This window comes from Pempheris klunzingeri, chromosome 23 (genome assembly GCF_042242105.1).
Source record: "Pempheris klunzingeri isolate RE-2024b chromosome 23, fPemKlu1.hap1, whole genome shotgun sequence".
Classification (NCBI taxonomy): Eukaryota; Metazoa; Chordata; class Actinopteri; order Acropomatiformes; family Pempheridae; genus Pempheris; species Pempheris klunzingeri.
Genome location: NC_092034.1, coordinates 3,550,337 through 3,571,599, shown reverse-complemented (window position 1 = coordinate 3,571,599; position 21,263 = coordinate 3,550,337). Strand labels below are relative to the sequence as shown.

The 21,263-nt window shown below is 41.0% G+C and overlaps 1 protein-coding gene across 1 annotated transcript in view; it reads left to right on the top strand.

Moving 5' to 3' along the window:
* The first annotated feature begins 337 nt into the window (after positions 1 to 337).
* arhgap36 (Rho GTPase activating protein 36) overlaps positions 338 to 21,263 on the top strand; it is a 55,470-nt gene continuing 34,544 nt past the window's right edge. The window contains exon 1 of the mRNA XM_070854453.1: positions 338 to 543. Within this exon, the coding sequence (XP_070710554.1) occupies positions 526 to 543 (18 nt within the window). The 5' untranslated portion in view covers positions 338 to 525. The remainder of the gene's footprint in view (positions 544 to 21,263) is intronic.

Genomic DNA, 21,263 nt, shown 5'->3' with positions numbered 1-21,263 from the left:
GAGAGAGAGAGAGAGAGAGAGAGAGAGAGAGAGAGAGAACCAATGGGTGGTACAGAAAGGCAAAAGAAAAAAAACAGAAACAGGAGATTAAATTGCACTGGAAGGGAAAAAAAGAGAGGAAGTGGAACCAAAACAGAAAAAGGGAGGGATGAGGGACTGAAGTCATGTGGGGAAGAGGAAGGGGGGAGGAGAGAGAGGGAAGGAGGGAGGAGGAGTAACAGCAAGTGCAGGAGAGAAGAAGGAGGAGAGAAGAGAGACAGCAGCAACGTTAGAAAAGAGGAAGCAGCAGAGGGAGGAGAAAGAGCCAGAGAAGAAGAGTTGTGGCTTTTTTGAACATCCTGATTCTTTGGAGTACCTGTGAGGGCGAGGAAGGGCCTTACACACTAGCACACACACACACACACACACACACTCACACACACACTCCTGACCGATGCTCCTGCTGGATGGACCGTTCACTTTCACATTGTCGCCTCAACCTCCAGCTCTGCACTTCCAGTAGAAGACCGACCTGTGCGACCAGACATGCATTTCTACTATGTGGTGGGTAACACATGTGCCTGTGTGTGTGTGTGTGTATTTATATCTTTGCATGGGCATGTGTATTTGTTTGGTGCCTCTTGTTGCCATGCAACCCCTCCATCTCCACTTCTCTTATATTTGCTGACAGACTGTGAAATAATGCTGTGAAATGTTTAAAAATATATAGAATTAGACATGAATTATTAATTTTGAGGGTTTTTTGTAAAAAAAAAACTGTTGGTTTTGCCTTTTTAAAACCCACTTAAGTCATGAAAAAGTGTACATTTAAGGGGACAAGACATAAGATTAAAGTTTTATCTTAGCAATTTAAAGATCAGCATGTTTATCAGTCGCTTGCGGCCTGCAGTTATGTCATCACTCGTGTTTTTATTGCACTGTCATTAAATTTAGCTGGACTTGTTTCCCAGTAATCATAAATTATTTCTATGAATAATTATCCAGCTCTACCGTTACACCCAGAGACAGCCTTCACAATTCAAAAGTCAAATTACTTTATAATTGGCCAGCAAAATGTCGACTCTTGGATCTGTTGGATTCATAGTTGGGGTTAAAAGATGATCATCATCTGATGGCAGAAAACCAAAAGGTCCAATCAGTTGTTCCTTGGCTCGGCGCCTATCTGTCCACCAAGCATGTTGAAATAAGTTTTTATACTCCGATATACAAATACACAGAACGGAAAAGAAGCACAGCCACAGGCAAAGGTGGAAAAAGTGGAGCCGTGTTCCCTTCGCTGCCCTAAAACAGTAATAAATTCTGATTGCGGACGGGAGGAAAATTAGGATTACTTTGTGCTTACAAGGAAGAGAGAAGTGCTGAGTGTTTGGTGGTTGCATAGAAACCTGGAGTAAATTTCCTGAAACTTATAATTCTTCCCTTTTTTCTCATTTGTGCCTCGAGTATGGAAAGGATCTGAATGCAACGTGTTTAGTTCATTTAATGGGGTAATTGTAATGGGAAATATCTTTAAATTAGGATAATCGTGTTGATCTGAATGCAAATATTTGAGGGTATATCTCTATATTATGACTGTCGTACTGCCTGATAATGTAAAAAAAAAAACTTTATTGCTTCCTATAAACTTTTCCTTATTCTATTTTATTATTCTGCTTAGCTGTCTGATCTTTCAGGGACACAATGCAGCACAAATCACTTTTAGTAGGATAAATAACTCTGACTTTATTTAACCACTGCTTTCACCCTCTGGCCTGTTAAACGTCACTGTAGTGTGTGTTGACTCAGTGCAGATTAACATTATTAATGGCACAGCAGCATGTTTTTTAAGAGGAAACTCAAGACTACCAATAGAGAGTCAGATTCAAAATCACTTTAAAGCTGCATCAATCAATACTCCTTTATAGTAACAATCGATCAGATAATTATCTGTTATGTAAAAGGTTTCACTCGTAGTGTGGAGTTGCACCATCTTTCAGGTCATTGTTTTGGGTTCATGGCCCACAATTTTACTGTTTTCAAGTATTCAAGGAACTTTATTTGTCATACCAACACACATTTACACATGGGGAGGTACGATATCACGTTCTCAGGTCCCGGTTTAAGCCACGATAAATATGTAGAATATAAAAATAGAAGTACTGGGAGAAAGCGCAGTAATAAATAAAATAAAAATAAAATGTACACATCTATTTGGTTAATTCTAAGCACATTTGTCGCACTTGTATAGCAGACTAAATGGCTCCATTAAGCTCCCTGTACACAAAAATGGCAGACAGACAAAGTCAGCAACTAGTTGGTGAACATAGTGGAACATTTAGCAATTTTCACAGCCACATACTTCCCCCAGGAGTTGGTGGAGACCAAAAACAGAGCTAAAAGGAGAGTGAATATTGGGCTTCCATTCATCATGCGGGCAGGCACATGACTGCAAATGGATGCTAATGCGATTCAGTGTCTGCTGAATGTGTAAATACATTTCATAACTTGTTTTCAATGCCTCAAAGAGGCCAAAAAGTCAATCATGTTCTCAGTGTAGAAAACAGACTGGGCATTGTGCTTAACTGTAAAGGTTCGGTAGTGAGAGCAAAAACTGAAAATGTAAACGCTCACTGTTGTTATCACCTCATGCACTATTGTGGTGATTGTGGTGATATTGTGCTGACAGTGTGAAGCGTCTGAGCTTTGCAGGGCCGAGGGTTCGACACTACGGAAAGACCCGACACGTTTTATGGGCTGATTGTAGGTTGTAAAGCGTGATTGTGCCTTTTAAACTTAACGGCCTGTGCGTGTGTGCAGACTGTGAGAGTGTCAAGTTCAGGATCGACAGCTAAGACTGTTAATCTGTGTTGCAATATCTGTGATGATCTTGCTTTCATCTTGTAATGTTTGATTATGTCTTTTATTTATTATTTCTAAGCTTTCATTCTCTTCTCACTCAACACGTTCAGTGGCAGTCAGCTCAGTATCGGCTGAGATCTGAGCTTCTCTGAGTGTTTGGATGTGTTTTCTTTTACATCTAATGTGGATCAGAACAGTACGACTGAAGACGACCCAAAAGTCAGCTTTCAGGGACTTGATAGACTTGCAATTGACTTACAATTTGCTTTGCGATTTGTCAGAGACTTGCCCTTAAGGACGTTTAGTCATATCTGCAGTGATTAATGAAGAAGTGAGCATTAGGTGAATGACGCTGCACAGGCTCATGAAAGTCACCCAATAAGGACGTGATGAATACGGGGTCAGGACATTAACTGTGGAGGTTTTTAATGATCGCTGAAGAATTCCTGATACCAGACTCTATAATAACTGTCAGACACAAAGTCACTTCTGTCAAACCAGAAATGCAAAATACTATGAGCTGCCAAATGTTGTTATAAGAGAATTAAAGTGCTTTTTTTCCCCTTTTTTTAGAGGGAAAGAGTTTTAAAATCCACTAATTTGGCAACATTTACAACTGAACTAATCGCAGATGCACTGAAGTATTTACTTGTGCGTCTGTGACTGCCTGCGTGTGTCTGTGCCGTGATCATTCCTCTCCACACTCAGCAAATAAGACAACAGTTAATCCTATTGTGTGCAATGAAGCCAAATACATTTTATGGCTGAAATTAAATTACTCATTATTCTCACTATAAATTAAACTGCAGATGGTTCTCTTGGCTACCTCAGTAATCATTTAATCTGTGCTTTTCAGCAGCAAATTGTCTTGTTGTGGTGGAGCAACAGTTTGAATCTAAAGATATGCAGTTTGATTTCAAATATAAACAGAGAAAGCTGGAGTCAGGAAATATTGGGCTGAAAAAAAAATCCTGTATTTATACATACATGGCCTATTTAAGGATGGTTCTGTATTTACAGTAGCACCAGATATCCGTCTTTTTATCTATACAACACCCTACAAAAGCACAATGTACCGCTGTATTGTGTCAAACGTATACTACGGGAAGTAGCATGATAAAAACTGAGAATACAGGCCATTACAATCATAATACCAGTAATGGATCTGCTCTGAAGCATCTCTTGGCCATGACTGACGAAACCAAGTCCAGCTAAATCTCAAAGTTGATGGCACGAATTAAGCACGCACTCTCTCTCTCTCTCTCTCTCTGTTTGTCTCTCCCCTTTTCCTTCCTGTCAGACATTACCAGACAGCTGCATCACTTTTAAACTATTATTTCTGCATCTGCCCATCTGTCATCTCTTGTTTCGCTCTCAGCAGAGCCTTTCCTCCTCTCTCTCTACTGTTACCCCATCTGTCTCGAAAGCCTCTGCCACGTTTACGTGCAGCTCGTTTTGGCTCAATCGTATTTCTTGCTCGTCTTTTATGATTTGTGGATCTGGAGCGTTATTTGGCTCCGTGACGAGGCTAAATACCACTAAAAGCCCAAGTATGCGGGATAAGACTTGGTCGTGTTGATATGCTGGATGCTGCTTTGACCTGTGCACCTGATGCAGCGGCTTGTTAAGTTTTTGGTGTAGGTTTTCATGCTGTTGCCGTCTATGTGAGGTGATCAGATGTCAAGTAAATGTGTTTAAGGTAAAGGATGCTTGGTTTTCTAGTCATCTGTCTCGCTGCGGTTGCTGTTTAGCACACAGGCTGAACTATTATCTCTGGCACAGGTGGTTACACATTCAAAAGGAATGTCTTTAAAGGGTAATTTCAGCCAAATAAACAAATTACATCCATGTTATTGGTATGCAGATCATTTTGGTTTAGTTTGACCTGGTTTTAAGAGATTTATTTAGATTTTATCTATGTGGAGAGCTGGTTATTTACTGTTTTTAATTCTTTTCCGATCCTTATCAGCCGTGTCAGAAAGTGGGAGAGTTGCCAATGGGGTCCATTATTGTTATATATTGGCCATTTCTTCTTATAATCATTTTCTCCTTGTCTGACAAACTATTCTAAGAGGAAAATAGAAAATAAGGTTTGACTGGAACTACTTTCTGTCAAAGATATAGTCCCAATTATTTGGATCAACTGGGATATCGTTGAAGGAAAGAAAAGTCGCTGTATAGTTTTCACTTTTTTCCAAACAGCTACTAAACAGACTTTAAAGTGAGATTGTTTTGTGAACTGTTGTTAAGTCAAAACCCACATAACTAAATTGTTCTGGCCCGACAATGAGCCACACAGCCTACTAACAAACAGGAGACCTATGGTCACACAGCTATGCATTACATTTGGCTCAGATATGGCTGTGTCACTGCACATATCTGGCCCATGTTCTAGCTACCAGAGCTGATCCACCTGTGGACTGTAAATCATTGATACGCTGGGGCTTGAGTGTCCAATTTTGCTATGTGGAAATGGACAAAAAAAAACTTGTAGTGCAGAAAAAATAACATCTGCGATTCCATAATAACTGATAAAGCATGTGTGACGTGATTGAAAGCTCGACAGCATTTACTGAACGCGCCTTAAAATGAGTACAAAAACAGAAATTGAAGCCAAAAATAAAAACCACCTTCGTAACAAGATAGGATAAATAATTAAACCTGCACATAATTCGGGTGAAGGAAATGTAGGCCTGCTTAGATAACTACTTTGAACCACTGCTTATTTATTGAGCTTTGCCACCATAATCTTCAGTGACAAAACCTACTTCAGTCTCTCCTCGGTTCATTTATTAGTAACTCCCACTTTGACTCCCGCCCACTAATATATTCCTGTTCCTCCCTCAATTGTCCAATCAGTTTAAAATCCACAAGGTGACGCCCTCCTGGTTCACTTCAGCCAATCAATTATGCCCAAAGTTGCCACACCCACCCTTTACCAGCCATCACACCTTTCTCCACCTCTACCATCAAGCTGTTCTCAGTGACGACGATTCAAAAAACTGCCTCACTTACCTGCGTGTCGATAACAAGCCGTCACATCCATAAGCATGTCTCTCTATTACTGCTAAGAGAAAATAGCCAAGAGATAAGAGAGGAGGAAGCCAATGTTACAACTACCCCACCACGTTTCCTGTTTTCTCTTCGATGAAAACGTATAAACGCAAAAGCCAGAGAACATAACTGCCCAGACCACACGACATCTCACTCTGAGCTTGCACAGGAGAGCAGCAGTCACCTTGGTAGGAGCCCTGTACGACCTTCGATCACACTTTCTCCCTTGATGTTTATGTGTGTGCCTCTTAGCTATTGTGCATGTTGTTCTTTGCCTCTGCTCGCTGAGGTTTAAGTGAGAAAATGAGATTATTTCTGCCTTCACAGCAACTGTGCCTGAGAGAAACGCTTCTAAATTGAACTCTGGTTTTACTTATTTTGTATATTTACTTTGTTAAGCATGACTCAAAAAGCCTGTAGGACAAATTCTTTTCTCGGAGCTTAATGATTATAATAATTTCTCATTTTGCACAATTTGACAGTAAAACTAACAGTAAACTGTAGAATTCTTGTTTCCCTCACTATCAATCACTTCCTGTTTTTCCCCAGCTGTGTGTTATGGATGAGGTGTTAATGCTGCATCACTAAACGCATCAGTAGCTGTATTTATTTTTTAGCAGGATGCTGCATTTGTACACTTGATAGCACTTAATCTGCTTTTGGCCAAGTGAATGCACGCTGTGTGACGTGTTAAAATATGCGTGGCTGGCACTTTGCTCGTTCTCAGAGAAGTATGTAAAGAAATCCTGATCTGCAAGGCCTTGTGTGGAAATATGTGTATCATGATTTATCCTGCTGGTACTGCTGGTGAGGATATTGCTTAACATTTTGGATGCTACGCTTAATAATGAACACCACATGTCAGAGGAGGGGAAGAGGGAGGATGAGGCACAAAGTGGGCAAAGTGGAGCTGCTGAAGATGTAGAGGGGGAATGTGGGGCGTCGGTAATGAAAGCTGAGAGGAAGCATGAGGGTGTGACTCGTTCGGCGATATGGCGTCTTCATTTTCGACCCCGGGGCTTCGTAGCCACATGTTCCTCTGCTGGACTGGGATCAGATCCCACGACGGCCCCTTCTCCAGTGTCACCTCCAGTCTGTCTCTGGTTTCCACAAGAAAAATACATGCAGAAGAGTGTCCTGCTCATTTCTGGTTCTCACCACAGTGTGGTCAGAGAGGCGTCAGGAGAAAGACTTAAATCCTTTGCTGTGCAATGAAAGTCAGTAAGGTAGGACTGGTGTGATGGAGAAATATTATCAATGCATTCAATAACTTTTGTTGTGTTTTTATGGAAAAAATGAAGCTTTTTCGTGCATGCATTTGTTTTTTTCCACCTTATTTTTGTAAACAATTTATATTTAGATGATACTGAGTGCCTATGTTCCACTTGTCTATAAATGGCTTCATTAGAAGTTGCTTTTTTGGGCCTTTTTGTGTTGTTGATGAGGTGCTCTATATTTTTCTTATTGTCAAACTCATGAAAGGTCCAAAAGCAACAACATCTTCGGTACATCCTCCTTATACTTTCTAATTTCCCCAGGCTGTCCATGCTATAAAGATCCAAGCTTGTTTGTTTCTACAAACATCTGAATTTTTAGCAAACATTCCCAAAACAGGAGAGAATTAGTTGCATTTGTTGGGACTATTTTCAGCTGTGGATTGATACACATTTGGCGCTCTGAGTATTTCCAGCAGCAGGATGGTGTATGTGGGATTGAGTCCAAATAAATGACAGCAAATGTTGAGGATAATGAAGGAGCATGTCACCCAGTGGAGTAGGGTGACTCATCAACGTGTTTTTAATAGGTTTTTGGACAAATACAGTTTCCAACATGTATCAGGCTTTGGATACACACACAAAACTTCTTAGTGGGATAAATTATGTTGGTAATTTTCACGAGATTTGTTGATGTTACCCTTCAAATAAAAATTAGATATAAATAAATTACTCAACACAGTGAAAGCCTGACAGTATGTGGCTAAGACTCAAGGGATATGTAGTCATATTTCAGCTAAAAGCAAATCTAAATATGTAAACAAGGTGATAAAATCCCATTTCCATCAAAAGTAACTTCAATTACAATATTCACACAAAAACAAATATCCAGGAATGTATTGATTTACTGTTTTTAACATTATGGTTTCTCATGGAAACAGCTATAAATGAATGTGTTTGAGATAAGATATGACTTTAAATATTATTGAGAATGAACCTGACGCTGGTTCATACTTTTACTGACTCCTGCTGTGCCTCCCTGTTCCCTGTCCTGACATATTTTAAATACAGCCGCTGATTTCACGAATCTCACTGTGGGCTTGATGATAAATTGGTCAATAATATAGAATAGAAGCCATGAAGGAGGAGAAGTTGTATTTTTAACCTTTTATATTAATCAATTCCCTCCACTGTGCACTGTGCTCCTCTCTCTGGTGATGCCTCCAAGGTTTGTGTGGCATCTGGTGTAGGCAGTCGTCCGTCCGTGTGTGTGTGTGTGTGTGTGTGTGTGTGTGTGTGTGCGTGTGTGTGGTTACAGTGGTTTGTGAGTGAGTGCCAGTGCCTTCAGGGTGTCCTCATAAACAGTGTGTAATCTCCCATCGGTCGTGCTCACAGTTATATAACCAGTGTGCTGTGGGTACTTCCAGCTGCAGGTTCACAGCCTTCGCTGCAGAAATGAGAGAAATACTCATTTGTTCTGAATTACTGGGAGCACTGAAGTGTCTGGGACTGTTAATGTACTGAACTCTGAACATAAACGCCCAGTAGATTCATAATTCACATAATTAAGCTCATGTTTTTGGTGTGTAACATAAGTGACCAGCTTTATTGAGCTTTAAAGGCACTGAGGCCCTAAAGAATAAGTAAAATACAGGATGTGTGTAATACAACTGATACTCTGTGTTCATTTGCATATTCTATACTTTGTAGATTTCCAGTAGATCTATTTTAGGCTAAATAGACTTGCTGGTGCACCAGTTGGGCTCTTATCTTATCTTATTTAACTTAGTCTTGCTAGTTTAAAATGTGAGCCTGGTCTAAACCTAAACTTTATGCTCATATTTGTGGCCATTTTAGTATTTTTGGATCAGAGGAGATGCAGCGTGTGCCGTCATTGCTCTAAACATGTGGAGGATATTCTTTACCCTGCATGGACTGTTGAACCGCTTGAAGCTTTTATTACTATCGTTATTCCAGCTTGTTTACTCAGAGGATTTTCTCACCGAGAGGAGATGAGAGGAATTTGTTCCAAGTTAGCCTGACCGGGAGGAGACGGTTGCATTTGTCTTGGCATCCCAACCTGTAAGAAAAGCTGCACAGTTTCACAGATTTGTGGTTTACTAATTAGATTTGTTATTTCAGCAACAAATAATATTAATCTTTTGTCAAACGTTGTGTAGCTGTAGAAGAAGGCGGTTTAGACTTTTAGCTGGGGCTGAAAATTGGTCAGGGAGCTGTACATCACTGTATATCACTGTATATCACTCAAATAATACTTTTGTAATGCTCCTTAAATCTACATTCATGAGCACGTACGCTCATAAAATATAGGCGGTTATCTTTATTAATCTCTGTCCCCAGTTTGTTTCTTCCTTCCTTTCTTTCTGCATCACCTGACTTTCTTGATTTCCTTTTAAATCTGATCTTTTCGCCTGACAACAAATCTGAATGTTACTTTTGACACTTGAGGAAATGTTACTGCTTGCAGAGGGTGAACACTTGATATTTACTTGTACTGGAGTATTTTATGCTGCTGTAACTACTTTCATACTATATGTATGTCAGTATTATTTGTGTAGTACTTGTCAAACTGTTGCTGTTGATCCTGTTTCCCCCTGTAAGGTACATTGTGATGGTTTTAGAGCTTTGGGCCTGTAGGAAGTGATCAGGGCAGAGCTACCAGTGTGTGGAGAGATGTGGTCGAGGAGGCTGTTAATCAGTAGCTGAAGAGACACTAATCACGCTGCTGCTCCGGAAAGGACGGATAACATCTGTGTGTTTTTATCGTGTGCTTGCATGGGTTTGTGACTCGGCCGCATTAAAACCACAGTTGCACGTTTGTAGAGGTGTGTGTGCGCGCGTGATTTCTGCATTCGTTTTCTCCGAGTGTGTGAACAGCTACAGCGGCGACTGTCCTGGGAAGACCTTTATTGAATTATGACAGGAAAACCACAGGATTCCCACTTCTGGACCCTCTGAGTGTTTAGTCATGTAAATCTGAGGCGTAGAGAGCAGGAAAGAAAACAGTGGAAACATGGACGAGACTCTTTCCATCTTTTTTTCCCTCCTTCTTCTCCTCTCTCTCGCTCTTTCACTCTATCTTTGTGTTTGTATTATACGATGTGAGGCAGGAATCCAGCCATTAAAGAGCCAGACGATTCTTTTTGTATCTACCTTCAGCTGATAGATATTACTGTTGGCATGTGTGCGTTGCCCCTCAATCTTCTTAACTCACACATGGAAAATCAGTGCAAGGTAAAGGCAGGAATTGCCATCCTGTCTATGCACACGTATCCATCTTCCTTTACACGCCCCTGTGCATCTGTGTCGGCCTTGGCAGCTCCACGGTGCATGTCAGCGTTTAGACTTTGTGATGGATCTTCTGTCGGTCGGCCACAGCCGTCAGCGTCTGGCTGATTTACTGACTTGTGAGGCTGGGGGATCGTTCTAGACCTCGGCTCACATGGCAAACTGTTCCTGACGCTCCACGAGATCCTGACAGGAGTTTAGCCGCGACGCTTCAGGTGGTTCAGCCGCAAGATTCGCCAGGGGAGCAGCCATGCTGTGGTGCCCTTGAGCTGAGCCCTTGATACGAACCGCTGAGTGGGAAGCAGTAAAAGAGTCATCACTGATGGCTCTGCTGTTGGTTTATCTGTATGGATATGAAGCAGGACAGTGCAGACGATGAGCTAATGCTGGAAAAGTAAATCTTAAAGGAATATTGATGAGAATAAACACTTGCAGCTCGTACACTTGAAATATGGCCCTAATGGGTTTTTTAGAAGCTGATACTGATATTTATATGAAAAGCAGGTGTTGTTTGCAGTCTTTTAGTAATAAACATCAGGCTGCTCCAGGTTTAACATTTTGGGGAACATGCTTGTTTACTTTCTAACTAAGCATCAGATGAAAAGGTTGAAATCACTCTCTCGTCTGTGTGTTTAAGAATTGAGCCAATTAATGTCTGTTAATGAACTCTAATGAATTCTTAAATCCAAACACATACAGGTATGTAAAAGTGACTAAATGTGGTTTATGTGTTGTGACTATTTGTTGATGACAGTTTATCTGCCCGTCAGTTCTGTGCAGCGACTCTGCTGGTGAGCCAAGCTAACTGTTTCCATCTGCTTCCAGTCTTTATGCTAAGCTAGGCTAATCACTGCATGACTTCAGCTCTGCAGGTGAAGCACCCACATGAGATGAGCATCAATCTTCTTGTTAAACTCCTGGGAAGAGAGCAAATAAGTATATTTCAACTATAATTTATTATTTTTGCTTTTTTACAACAAACAAATGACACTAATTGCAGGACGTTAGTAATACTGTGTGACGTCATGTTTTTAAATCCTGCTTCGTGCTGTGCTCACTAAACTCTGCCATGAACACTTTTCTTGGTTTTAAGAAGATTTGCAGTGGCCTCCGTCATTTCAAGTTGATGTTATCTGTCCAGAAATCCACTTCTTAATGTGACTTAGTGTTGTTACACAAGCAGCAGGCAGCTTGTCAAAGACGACGGGGGAATAAAGAGCGGAACTTTCCAGGAATTTACTCAGAGAGGTGGCTTAAAGATTTGTTGTGTTCGGAAAGATTTAGTGCAGAAGTTAGTTTGTGGTTGTCTCGAAAGGTATTTTGGGAAATCATTACGCTGAAATAGGCGAGATTAGCACTTTAAGAAACAAATCTCTACGATAAAATCAATAACAAGCAGCAAATTCCATAAATTGAAGATATCACATGACCGTTCTTACATGACAGTGTCAGTTCAGGGACAGCACGACTCCATCATCACAGCCCTGGTTGGCATTTTTCACATTTCCTCAGTTTTCCCTGTGGAGGAATCCCTGCCCGCCCCAAAATGGTGCCCACATCCCAACACGCCTTTCATCCTAAGATGGATGGTTGCGTCCGGGGTCGGCAGGGTCAGAGCTGTCACCGCAGTCACATTTCCTTTTAGCTTTTGACTTTTGTTATCACTGATACTTATACAACTCTTTCTCATTGCTCTTTCATTGTTTTTAGTGTGCAGCTTCAGGATGGCTGTATAGAGACGGTCCTCATTAGAGAAACAGCAGCAGCACTGCTCGCTCTGAAGCTCTGCTGGAGGCACGAGTAATGATTTTTGTCTCTGAGAAGCAAAAAATGATGACTGGATCTTATCGTCAGGCTGTAGGACTTATTAGCTCTGCAAAATCTGTCCAAGTACCGTTTGAATAAAAATGTCATTTACATTTAGAGTACAGTTTATTTTGTCGACTCAACCCTTCACAGAAACCAATGGATTAAACAGCATTGATATATTTGAAATATAGGTATTTAAGTTTTACTAAACTATAGTCAGTGGTGAAATTTACAAATTTGAGGTACTTCTACTTACTCCAGTACTTTTTTATCTAACTCTCTATTACTTCTCCTCTTGCATTTGTCTGATGGCTGTAGTGACGTCGCCGATTACTTCCAAGTTTGATGATTTTTAATGTGAATTTTTGTGATAAACTGAAAGATGGAGTGTTTCTTTATGAGTTGGCTAAAAGTCTTAAGCTAAATGAACTATTTAACGCCCTTAGATTAGCTGCAATCATCAGTTTTTCAGAGATGTGGGAGATGAAGAATGATGCACTTGTGTTTGTCCTAACCATGATTGCAATTTGACTTAAGTTAAGCTCATAATTTGAGGGGATTTCATAGCTTTTCTGCATGTGTTTGTGTATTTGATTTGGAGAAGAGTGGCATTTAGAAACGGGCAAAAATATGCTGTAGAGTTATGTGTGCTGGGATCTGTGAGCAGAAAGATAAAGTCCTATTTATATGCAATGTGCAGGCACATTTATTTTAAAATTCACAACTGCTTACACGTAGATATTGGAAAAGATCGTGAACTCTGAGGCCGTCAAAGGTGGTTGTGTGTGTGTCTATAAAGAGGTGTTTGCTCCTTTAAAGGGCCAGTGCGTTAAATGTTAAATGTTAAATGTGTGAGTCAGAGGCCATTGCACCCCAGTAGAGTTAATAAAGTGTAACAGATGATCTAATGTCTGCTTAAAAATACAGGATTTATCCCCCCACCTGAGCTCTTCAGTAAGAAACCAGTTCCTTCAGTGTAAGCATGGATTTAGGGATTAGCAGAGGTGAAAAGACGAAGGTGTCTAGGTGCAAAATATGGTTCAAATGTTTTTTCTTTTTGGTTTCTCTGGACACATTTTTGTCACAGTATTTCAGTGACTATATTTCACATTCACAGTACTTGGACCGTCTTTCCTCTGTACATGCAAAAGTGTTTCCTAGAGGAACAAGAAAAGGCTTCTTGTTTGTCTTCTCTCTGCTTTTTCCTTCATTTTCTCCACTTCTCCTCTGGTTCATATCACTGTCGCAATAAATAAAACAAAACTTGGAAAAGCTTTACTGGATCAAAGGAGGTTAGAACACGAACTTTCAGAGGGTAAATGCTGTCTGACGGAAATAAAACGTACCGCCGTATTCTGTCACGCTACAGTACGTCTCTACAACAGCTAACGTATGTCGCACAGCCACAAAAGCAGATGGAGATTACATCATATCTCCAGAAAAGGCTGATTCCTCCCCCTCTCTCTCTCTCTCTCTCTTCCTCTGGGGGGAAGGAAAACGAGACGAGAACAAACGAACCTGTGGCTGATTAATGCTTCGGCTTCATGTCATCAAGCCGCACTGGTTCATTTTCAGCTTTTCCCTTCTTTTCTTTTAGCTTGATGTTTAAAACGGTCTGGTTCTCTTATGTTACATAATTCCAGCATGTCCTCTGAAACGCACAACAGTGGGTGTTTATGTGCTGTGCATTTGTTTTTCAGCGTGCACACTACAGCCAAGGGACCTCTTAATAATCAGGCTGAAGTGAGACAGACATCCCTCCAGTAATCAGATTTAAAAAGAAGTTTTTAAATGTGAATATTTGGTGAATGCATGCCGAGGAATGTCTGCGTTTGAGCTGGTTAGTGTGGAATTTTGACCCCTTATCTGATGACGATAAAATAGCTTCTGTACTTCGTGACCTTCTGGTGGTGAATCTGTTTCCTTGTGTCCTGGTCAGGGTCGTTACCGAACATCTCAACTATCTTTACAGAAAAATGCTCCGGCAGAAATAATGTGATGCTACGTTGTGTTTCTGTCCCGTCCCCTGCTTCAGCAGGGAGATCAGAGGTCACGGTCGGCTGCAGACTAGCGTCACTGGGGCGTTTTGCCCCGAAGGCATCTTAAGGCAAGATGATCGTCAATAAGATCTCATGATCTGAGGTCTTTCTGTAAAGCGTCAGTGAAGATGCTCAGATATTGTCTTCATGGCTTGTTATTCATGGCTTGGCTGTTATTCCCTTTTTCGCCAAGGTTAAAAAAAAAAAAAATGAAAACAATGTCAACAGTTAGGCGACCACAATTTATTTCTTCCATCCCCCTGTGTTGGAATTGAAAGCATAACAGAACGTAAGGTTTTGAGGCTCGACATCAGTGTCACACTACTCAGACGAGACATCAGTCATCGGGATGAGTGACTGATGCTGTTGTGTTCAGACAAACACATACAGATGGGTTATCGCAACATCAGAGCCAATAGGAATCTGTCCAAGATGTCAGATACGTGGAGCCAGTACAAATGTGCATGCAGGCACATACAGACACATGTGGACAAGGTATATTCTGTCTGCCGTATCTCATAAAGAACATTCATAACATAGTACATGTTTTTTTAATCGAAAGGAGCCTTTGAAGAGGATTGAGATGCATGCAGACACGGATTTTTATGTTGAATTCAATAAAAAATTCAAAACTAACTTACTTTTTCCCGTCTGGAACAGCAGCATGAGGATCACTGAAGAAGTGCTTTGATAGATGTTTCCCCCGGCCAGATTCCCCAAAGTGTTCTGCAAAATAAGAGCTTCTCTTTGTTCTATCGACTTGTGGAGTTGATTTTATGATCAAGGACCTTTGGGAGACAAGGTAGCAGCCTGTCTTTAAAACTGCAGGAGGCAGAAAAACATGAATCCCCAGTTTATTATCTGTAATTTTGTCGACATGAGTTTCATACAGACTCTCTTTTCTGCTCTCTGCTCTCCTCTCGTCTCTGTTGTCTCTATTCCCTGTTCTGTGATCATTTAATGCTGAGGAGAATATGTGAAGATGTTATCGAGGTAGGAAAGAGCAGGATGAGAGGTAGCAGTCAAAGAAACAGGAAGCAGGTATTGGCAGGGGACTGACTGTGAAAAGGATCAAATCCTTTGGGCGAACTGGTACTGGCTCTTTTTAGGAATGGCATCGTCTCTTGGTCCGTCTCTGTGGACTGCAGTGAAAGGTTCAGACATTCATGGTCCCCTTAAGCGCCACCACTTTGGATTTTGACTGAAATAACCCAACAACTGTTGGATGGATTGTGGATCTGATGAGTATTGACACCCCGACTTTGCACCTTTGCACCACCACATCTTTTCATTTATTCAGAGCAGCGTCTTAACATCTACTGGACAGATCGGCCTAAAGTCCGTACAGACGTTCATGGTTCCCAGATGATGAATCTGTAGCACCAGTGACTTTCTGGTTACCGAGTACACAAACTGACATTTTTGGTTTTGAATTAAATGTGCCGTCATCAATGTGAGGACTTGTTGTGAACACTGGAGCAGATGAATGTTCCTTCAGGATAGATCACGGTTACTTCAGTGATTTCTTCAGTGTCACTCCAGCGTCATTATCAGGTCAAACATTCAATGTGTCCAATACTTCGGTTCATCATCACCAGATATAGACTACATTAGCTAAAATAAGCTCATAATTGAAAGTGATGTTTCCACATGTGTGCGCTGATCATACAACAATCAATTTCCTGTAGTACTCCGCCTCTCGCCCTGGCTGGATGTTCCTCTATCCATGATAACTGGTGAACGTTAGCATGCTAACTACAACAGCACACACTAGATGCACCAATTTTGCTGCTTCTCTTGAGATGGTTCAACTTTGAACTGTATCGTAGCCTGATATTTCACCTCATGGGAATCTGTAGCGACATGATATCTCGAGGCGCCACCAGTGAGAGGACGCGCTTACAAAACAATAGGTGTGGGTTTTGAGTTGCTCGTCCTTTTATTTGTTATATTCCTCGTGGAAATATTAAGTGCTTTGGTTGAAACCTTACACCAGAGGCTGACGTCATCATAGACTAAACCTTTAGTACAATTTCCTGCTCTGGCAGGAAGTCATTGAATCCATTGCCGTGCGTTCGCCACGAACAAGTCCGAGAGTAGAAAACAAGAGGGGAGGATGTTTTGAGGAGGGTGGAAGCTGTCAGACAGTGATGGTGGTGATGATCCTGATGATGGGCGTGGATGCAAACGTCCTGTTCAGAGAAGAGAGAGAGAGAAAGACTTGTTATCGATATCCTCGCTGGAATCTTGTTTCCTCTGACAGTGCTGGCATTTCCTCTTCTCCTTTCCCAAAGTCCTCTGGGAAACAAACGGGCAGAGACGGAGACATAATGAGAGGGACCAGTGAAGGAGGAGAGGAAACATTGTGAAAATCTTTATCTGTAAAAAAAAAAACAATCTTGTGCAGTAAATAGATTTATTTATTTTATTGAATTTAATTAAAGTTATTGTCTGAAACAGCATATTTGCATATTTAGCACCAAGTTGGAGATGTATGTTTTATTCTCTTGTAGTTTCCAGGACAGCTGTGGTTAGCGAACTCTTGGTTGAATCTCCGGGGAGCTGAAATATATAATACAAAATAATACATTGAAGAAATATGTAGTAAGTAAGTTAGAATTATGAGTTTAAGTTGAAGTGAGCGCATGTCAAAAACAAATGCAGCATTTGACTTAAAGTTGCCTTGCTTCCTGTTTCATAGCAGCCTGTTAAGTGGCGGCTATCAAGTCCCAAAACACAAGCGGTTTTAAATGAATGGGCTGTGCCTCTCACAGCTGGAGGGGCCAGCCATAAAGAAAGAACTTAATTTTCTCCTAAAAAGATGATAAAGACACCAATCAGAGATACAGGATAGTGTAGATTGTACTGTTGCAATGATGCAAACACAACATGACCTGACAAAACAGCAGAGCTTAACTTTTGTTTCTTCTTTGTATCTTTTTATTATTATACTACCATTAATATGGGAAACACAACACAACAGCCAGGGTGGATATAAACATAAGCTAGGTAAAGCTGTCCCACTACTCAGATTGTAGCAGCTTGCTGCTTCTCTAATGGTCTGTCTATCCCCCTCAAAGCCCAATGCTGTTAACACAGTTTGCTGTTAATTGGTATCAAAATGTGTCTGTCAACACACTGAAGTTGAATTTTGCCTGCAACATGTCCTCGCCTGTTGGGAGCGACTCCACTGATTGCAACGATTCCACTCAGTTGGCTTTAATGAGCTCTGATGCCCTTTAATCTTATATGCTTCTGTCTGATTGGGTAAAATAACTGCAGACATTATCACATCTCCTCCAACACCACTCAGGTATCTGCTGATCTGTGACAGGCTCTGATCGTCTCTTCCCCCGTTTCACGATAAATGCAGTCATATGACTGTAATCTAGAAGCCAATAACTCCTTATTTCATAACCTCTTTATGCTCCTGACTATCTGCTGATAACGAACACCGCCGTGACCTGCAGAGAGAAAACAAACACCAATGTGATTGAGTAATGCTCTTCATCTCCAAGTTCCCGTTATCAGATAAATTACAGGATATTAAATGTTAATTGTGCACGTTGAGCAAGAGCTGTAAAATTATATCCTTTTATTAGCCAAATAAATCATCACTTGGCATGAAACGTGTTGCCGACGTAATGAAGATCAAGAAAGAAATAACACATTTCTTCTGAAAGGACAAGAGAGTAAACAAAGTTGTGGGCTGTTGCTCTGTTTTTCTCAGTGAGCCTGTTTTCTTCCGTGCTTGGTCGCTCATTACAAAACTTGGCTGGATGCTCAGTCACGTAGCAGCATGGGAAAAACCATCCCCAACCCTTCATGCAGGTAACTTTATACGCAAGAGTGCTACTGCCCCAGGTGTGTTTTGCTACTATACATATTTATATATATATATATATAAGTGCGCGTGTAACAATTATGGTTTGATTCACACGTCAGGAGCAAGCTGAGAACTTAACTATCTGTTTCTTATTTGTGAGTCTGTAGAAGGTTGGAAGTAATTCCATCTACTCCTGTTACAGTAATGAGCAGCTTGTAGGTCAGTAATTTGACAGGTGTGACGCAGTCGTCTGTCTACTTTGTGTACTTTGGTTTGTAATTTCCCTTTTCCCCATTGGAATATAGTGTACATAACTAGTTTTGTCAGGAATGTTTAATCACCTGAAGCTAAGAGTCGTTGTGTTTTGGTTATCTGACAATGTGCCTTTCATACCGACGTGCTTTGAACGAGTCGCTACTCTCTCGCTGTTTGTCCTCGACGCCCCCGTAAAGTCAGCAGTGTTAGCAGCGAACCCGTTCACCACAACAACTTCATTATGTGATTGTGATGCTTGTCAGTGTATGTCAAGGGTGTACGGCTTGCAGCGCTGCCTCCAGTTAATCAGTTAATGCACGTTAAAGTAAAACATCAGTCAAAAAGTGTTTTGTGAAAAGTCACTAACTGATTGTAACTGGAGCTCTCTACATATACAGTAAGTATTGAGGTGTGTGCTTGAGGTTTGTACAGTCTCTGAGATGGTGTTTAACCCATAGAGGAAGAAAACACCTCTTCAGGGGGAAATCTATGAAATAAGAAGGATTAATTGGACGTGCAAAAAGAAATCAACTTTGTGAGCAGGTTTTTTTTTAGTCTTGTTGTCTTGTTGTCCTGTTGCTGCAGTCAGAGCAAAGCATTCATCATCCATCATCCCAACACCTCTTCCTACCATCCTCTTTCTTATCTATTAATCATTATTTTCACGACACGTCTGGGCAGGACTCACTGGGCTGTGAAGAGTGAACGTAGAGGACAAACTGAGAGCACAATCTCAACTTTAGTATGTTGTCCAGGCTCCTTTTAAACACGCAGGAAAACAGAAACAGACCAGAAACCCGTTTAGTGCCAAGAATGGTCAGTTCTTCTATTTCAGAGCAGATAATCTGCACAGTTACATAAAAAATCACTTAAAAAATTGTATTATCTCAAAAATATACTGTCACATAGCTTAACATTCAGGATGTTTTGTTCAGATCAATCAGAAAACAAAGGTGGATGATCACTGCTGTCTTGTTGTACATAGTTTAGACTGTAGGTGGCGGTGAAGTCAACAAAGTTCATCATGCTGTCCTGACATGGACATCCTGGTCCAGCAGCGTGTGTGTGTGTGTGTGTGACCGTGTGTGTGTGTGTGTGTGTGTGTGTGTGTTGCCTGTTCATCATCCATCCTGTTTTGTACGCAGACACTCAGAGTCAGCACACAAGTTCGGGGACACGAGACGTATCGGCCATGTGACGACCTTTGAGCTGGAAATGTATGGCGGCGTCACAGGAAGTGAGGAGGATCAAAGATGAGAGGGAGAATAAGCTGACACACACACACATACACACACACACACCAGCCGGCGTGTGATATCCATGAGATCAATGGAAAAAGGACAAGCCAGGGGTCAAAGGTCAAGACTATTTCTACTGTTATAAGCACATTTCTACATTATGCAATAGGCTCCTATTGTCTAAACTTTCATTTTTCCCCGGATACAACAGAAAAAAACGGAAATGCTGACAAATCGTTCCATCATCATTTTCATCATCTAAACATACTGACCTTTATTGTCTTTAGATGACTAATAAGGATATTGAATGAACTTTAAATGGACATTTACACCATTTTCTCACTGTCTGCCCAAATGTTTTATTATAATTAGTAATAAGTATAAATGTTATTTAGTTATATTTAGTATTAGTGGGTTGGATTCATATTTCTGAAGAGAAATGAGAGCATGTACAGAGAAGTAGTGGCGTTCTCAAAGGTTTCAGATGCTCTTGATTAACAAACGCTGGCCTGTCTTGAGGGTGAAACTTCAAATAGCGGAGAAATTTGGACCGAATAAGAAAAAGCCTTTGTTGGTTACATGGCCTGGTCGTGAGGGAATTGTAATATGACCGGTTTTGACCTTTGTGGTTCTTCTTCAGCGCTTAAAACAATATTTATCCAGAAGATAGTTTAAAATGTGACTCACTGACGCCGATCCAGAGTAAAGAGCATTTTAACGTCCTTGAAGCTGATTGTGGCTGAAATGAGAATAAATGAGGGGGAAAAGAGGGATTATTCTGGATCCACACACTGAAAAATGACCCTGAAATCTGGTGTAAATGTTGATATTTTCATGACGGCTATAAGGGGATGCAAGTTATCTTAAAAATAATCTGTCATGTTGAATGTTCGTCGTTTTTCAATGGTTTTTGTTTAGTCTTTCTTCATGCTCGTGTTTATTTGTAGTTCTTCCCCTGTGCAGCAACTTTGTCTCGTCGGTGTCTCCTGGTTACTTATCAGACAATCAGGGTCATGATGACATGTGACCTCCGTCGGGGTCGACCACAAAGGCCAAAAGGTCACACTGTCATCCATTCCAGCTGCTGGTGTTTTGAGTCCCACAGCTGGAGTGCTGACAGACATTTTCCAGGCTTGTTTCGACACACACGCACTACTAATTTACATAGAAACAGAAAATGTATACTTGGCCAGGTGCTGATGATCATTTCCTAAAATTATTACACTAATCCCAGAAAAAAAGTGACTTTCTGTATCATGTAACGTCAGCTAACGTCAACGTGGTGCAGGATGAGCGCTTCCTTGAGTTTGTTAAAGCTGCACCAATCAAAATGTTTATATTAGCGATAGATAGTGACTATGTGTCACGTGGAAACTGTTGCTCGTGGTTACAAACCTACGGCGAATTACCAGCGGCTCTTTTTCCTCTTTCAGCTCGTTGTTGAAAGCTGTTGCTGTTTGTTTCAGCTCTCAAAAAATCTGCAATGCGACCACCGTATCTGTCCAGTGGAAGCTAGTTTGTGGACACAGTGGAGCGTTTAGCTGCTAAAGAACCAGATGTTTTATCTCAGGAGTTGGTGGAGACCAAAACGGAGATAAAAGAAGAATGTCTGAATAGAGAGGCGAAGTTCTGCCCCCTTCTGATGGACCAGCATGGGACCTTATTTCAGAGAAAATAGGGA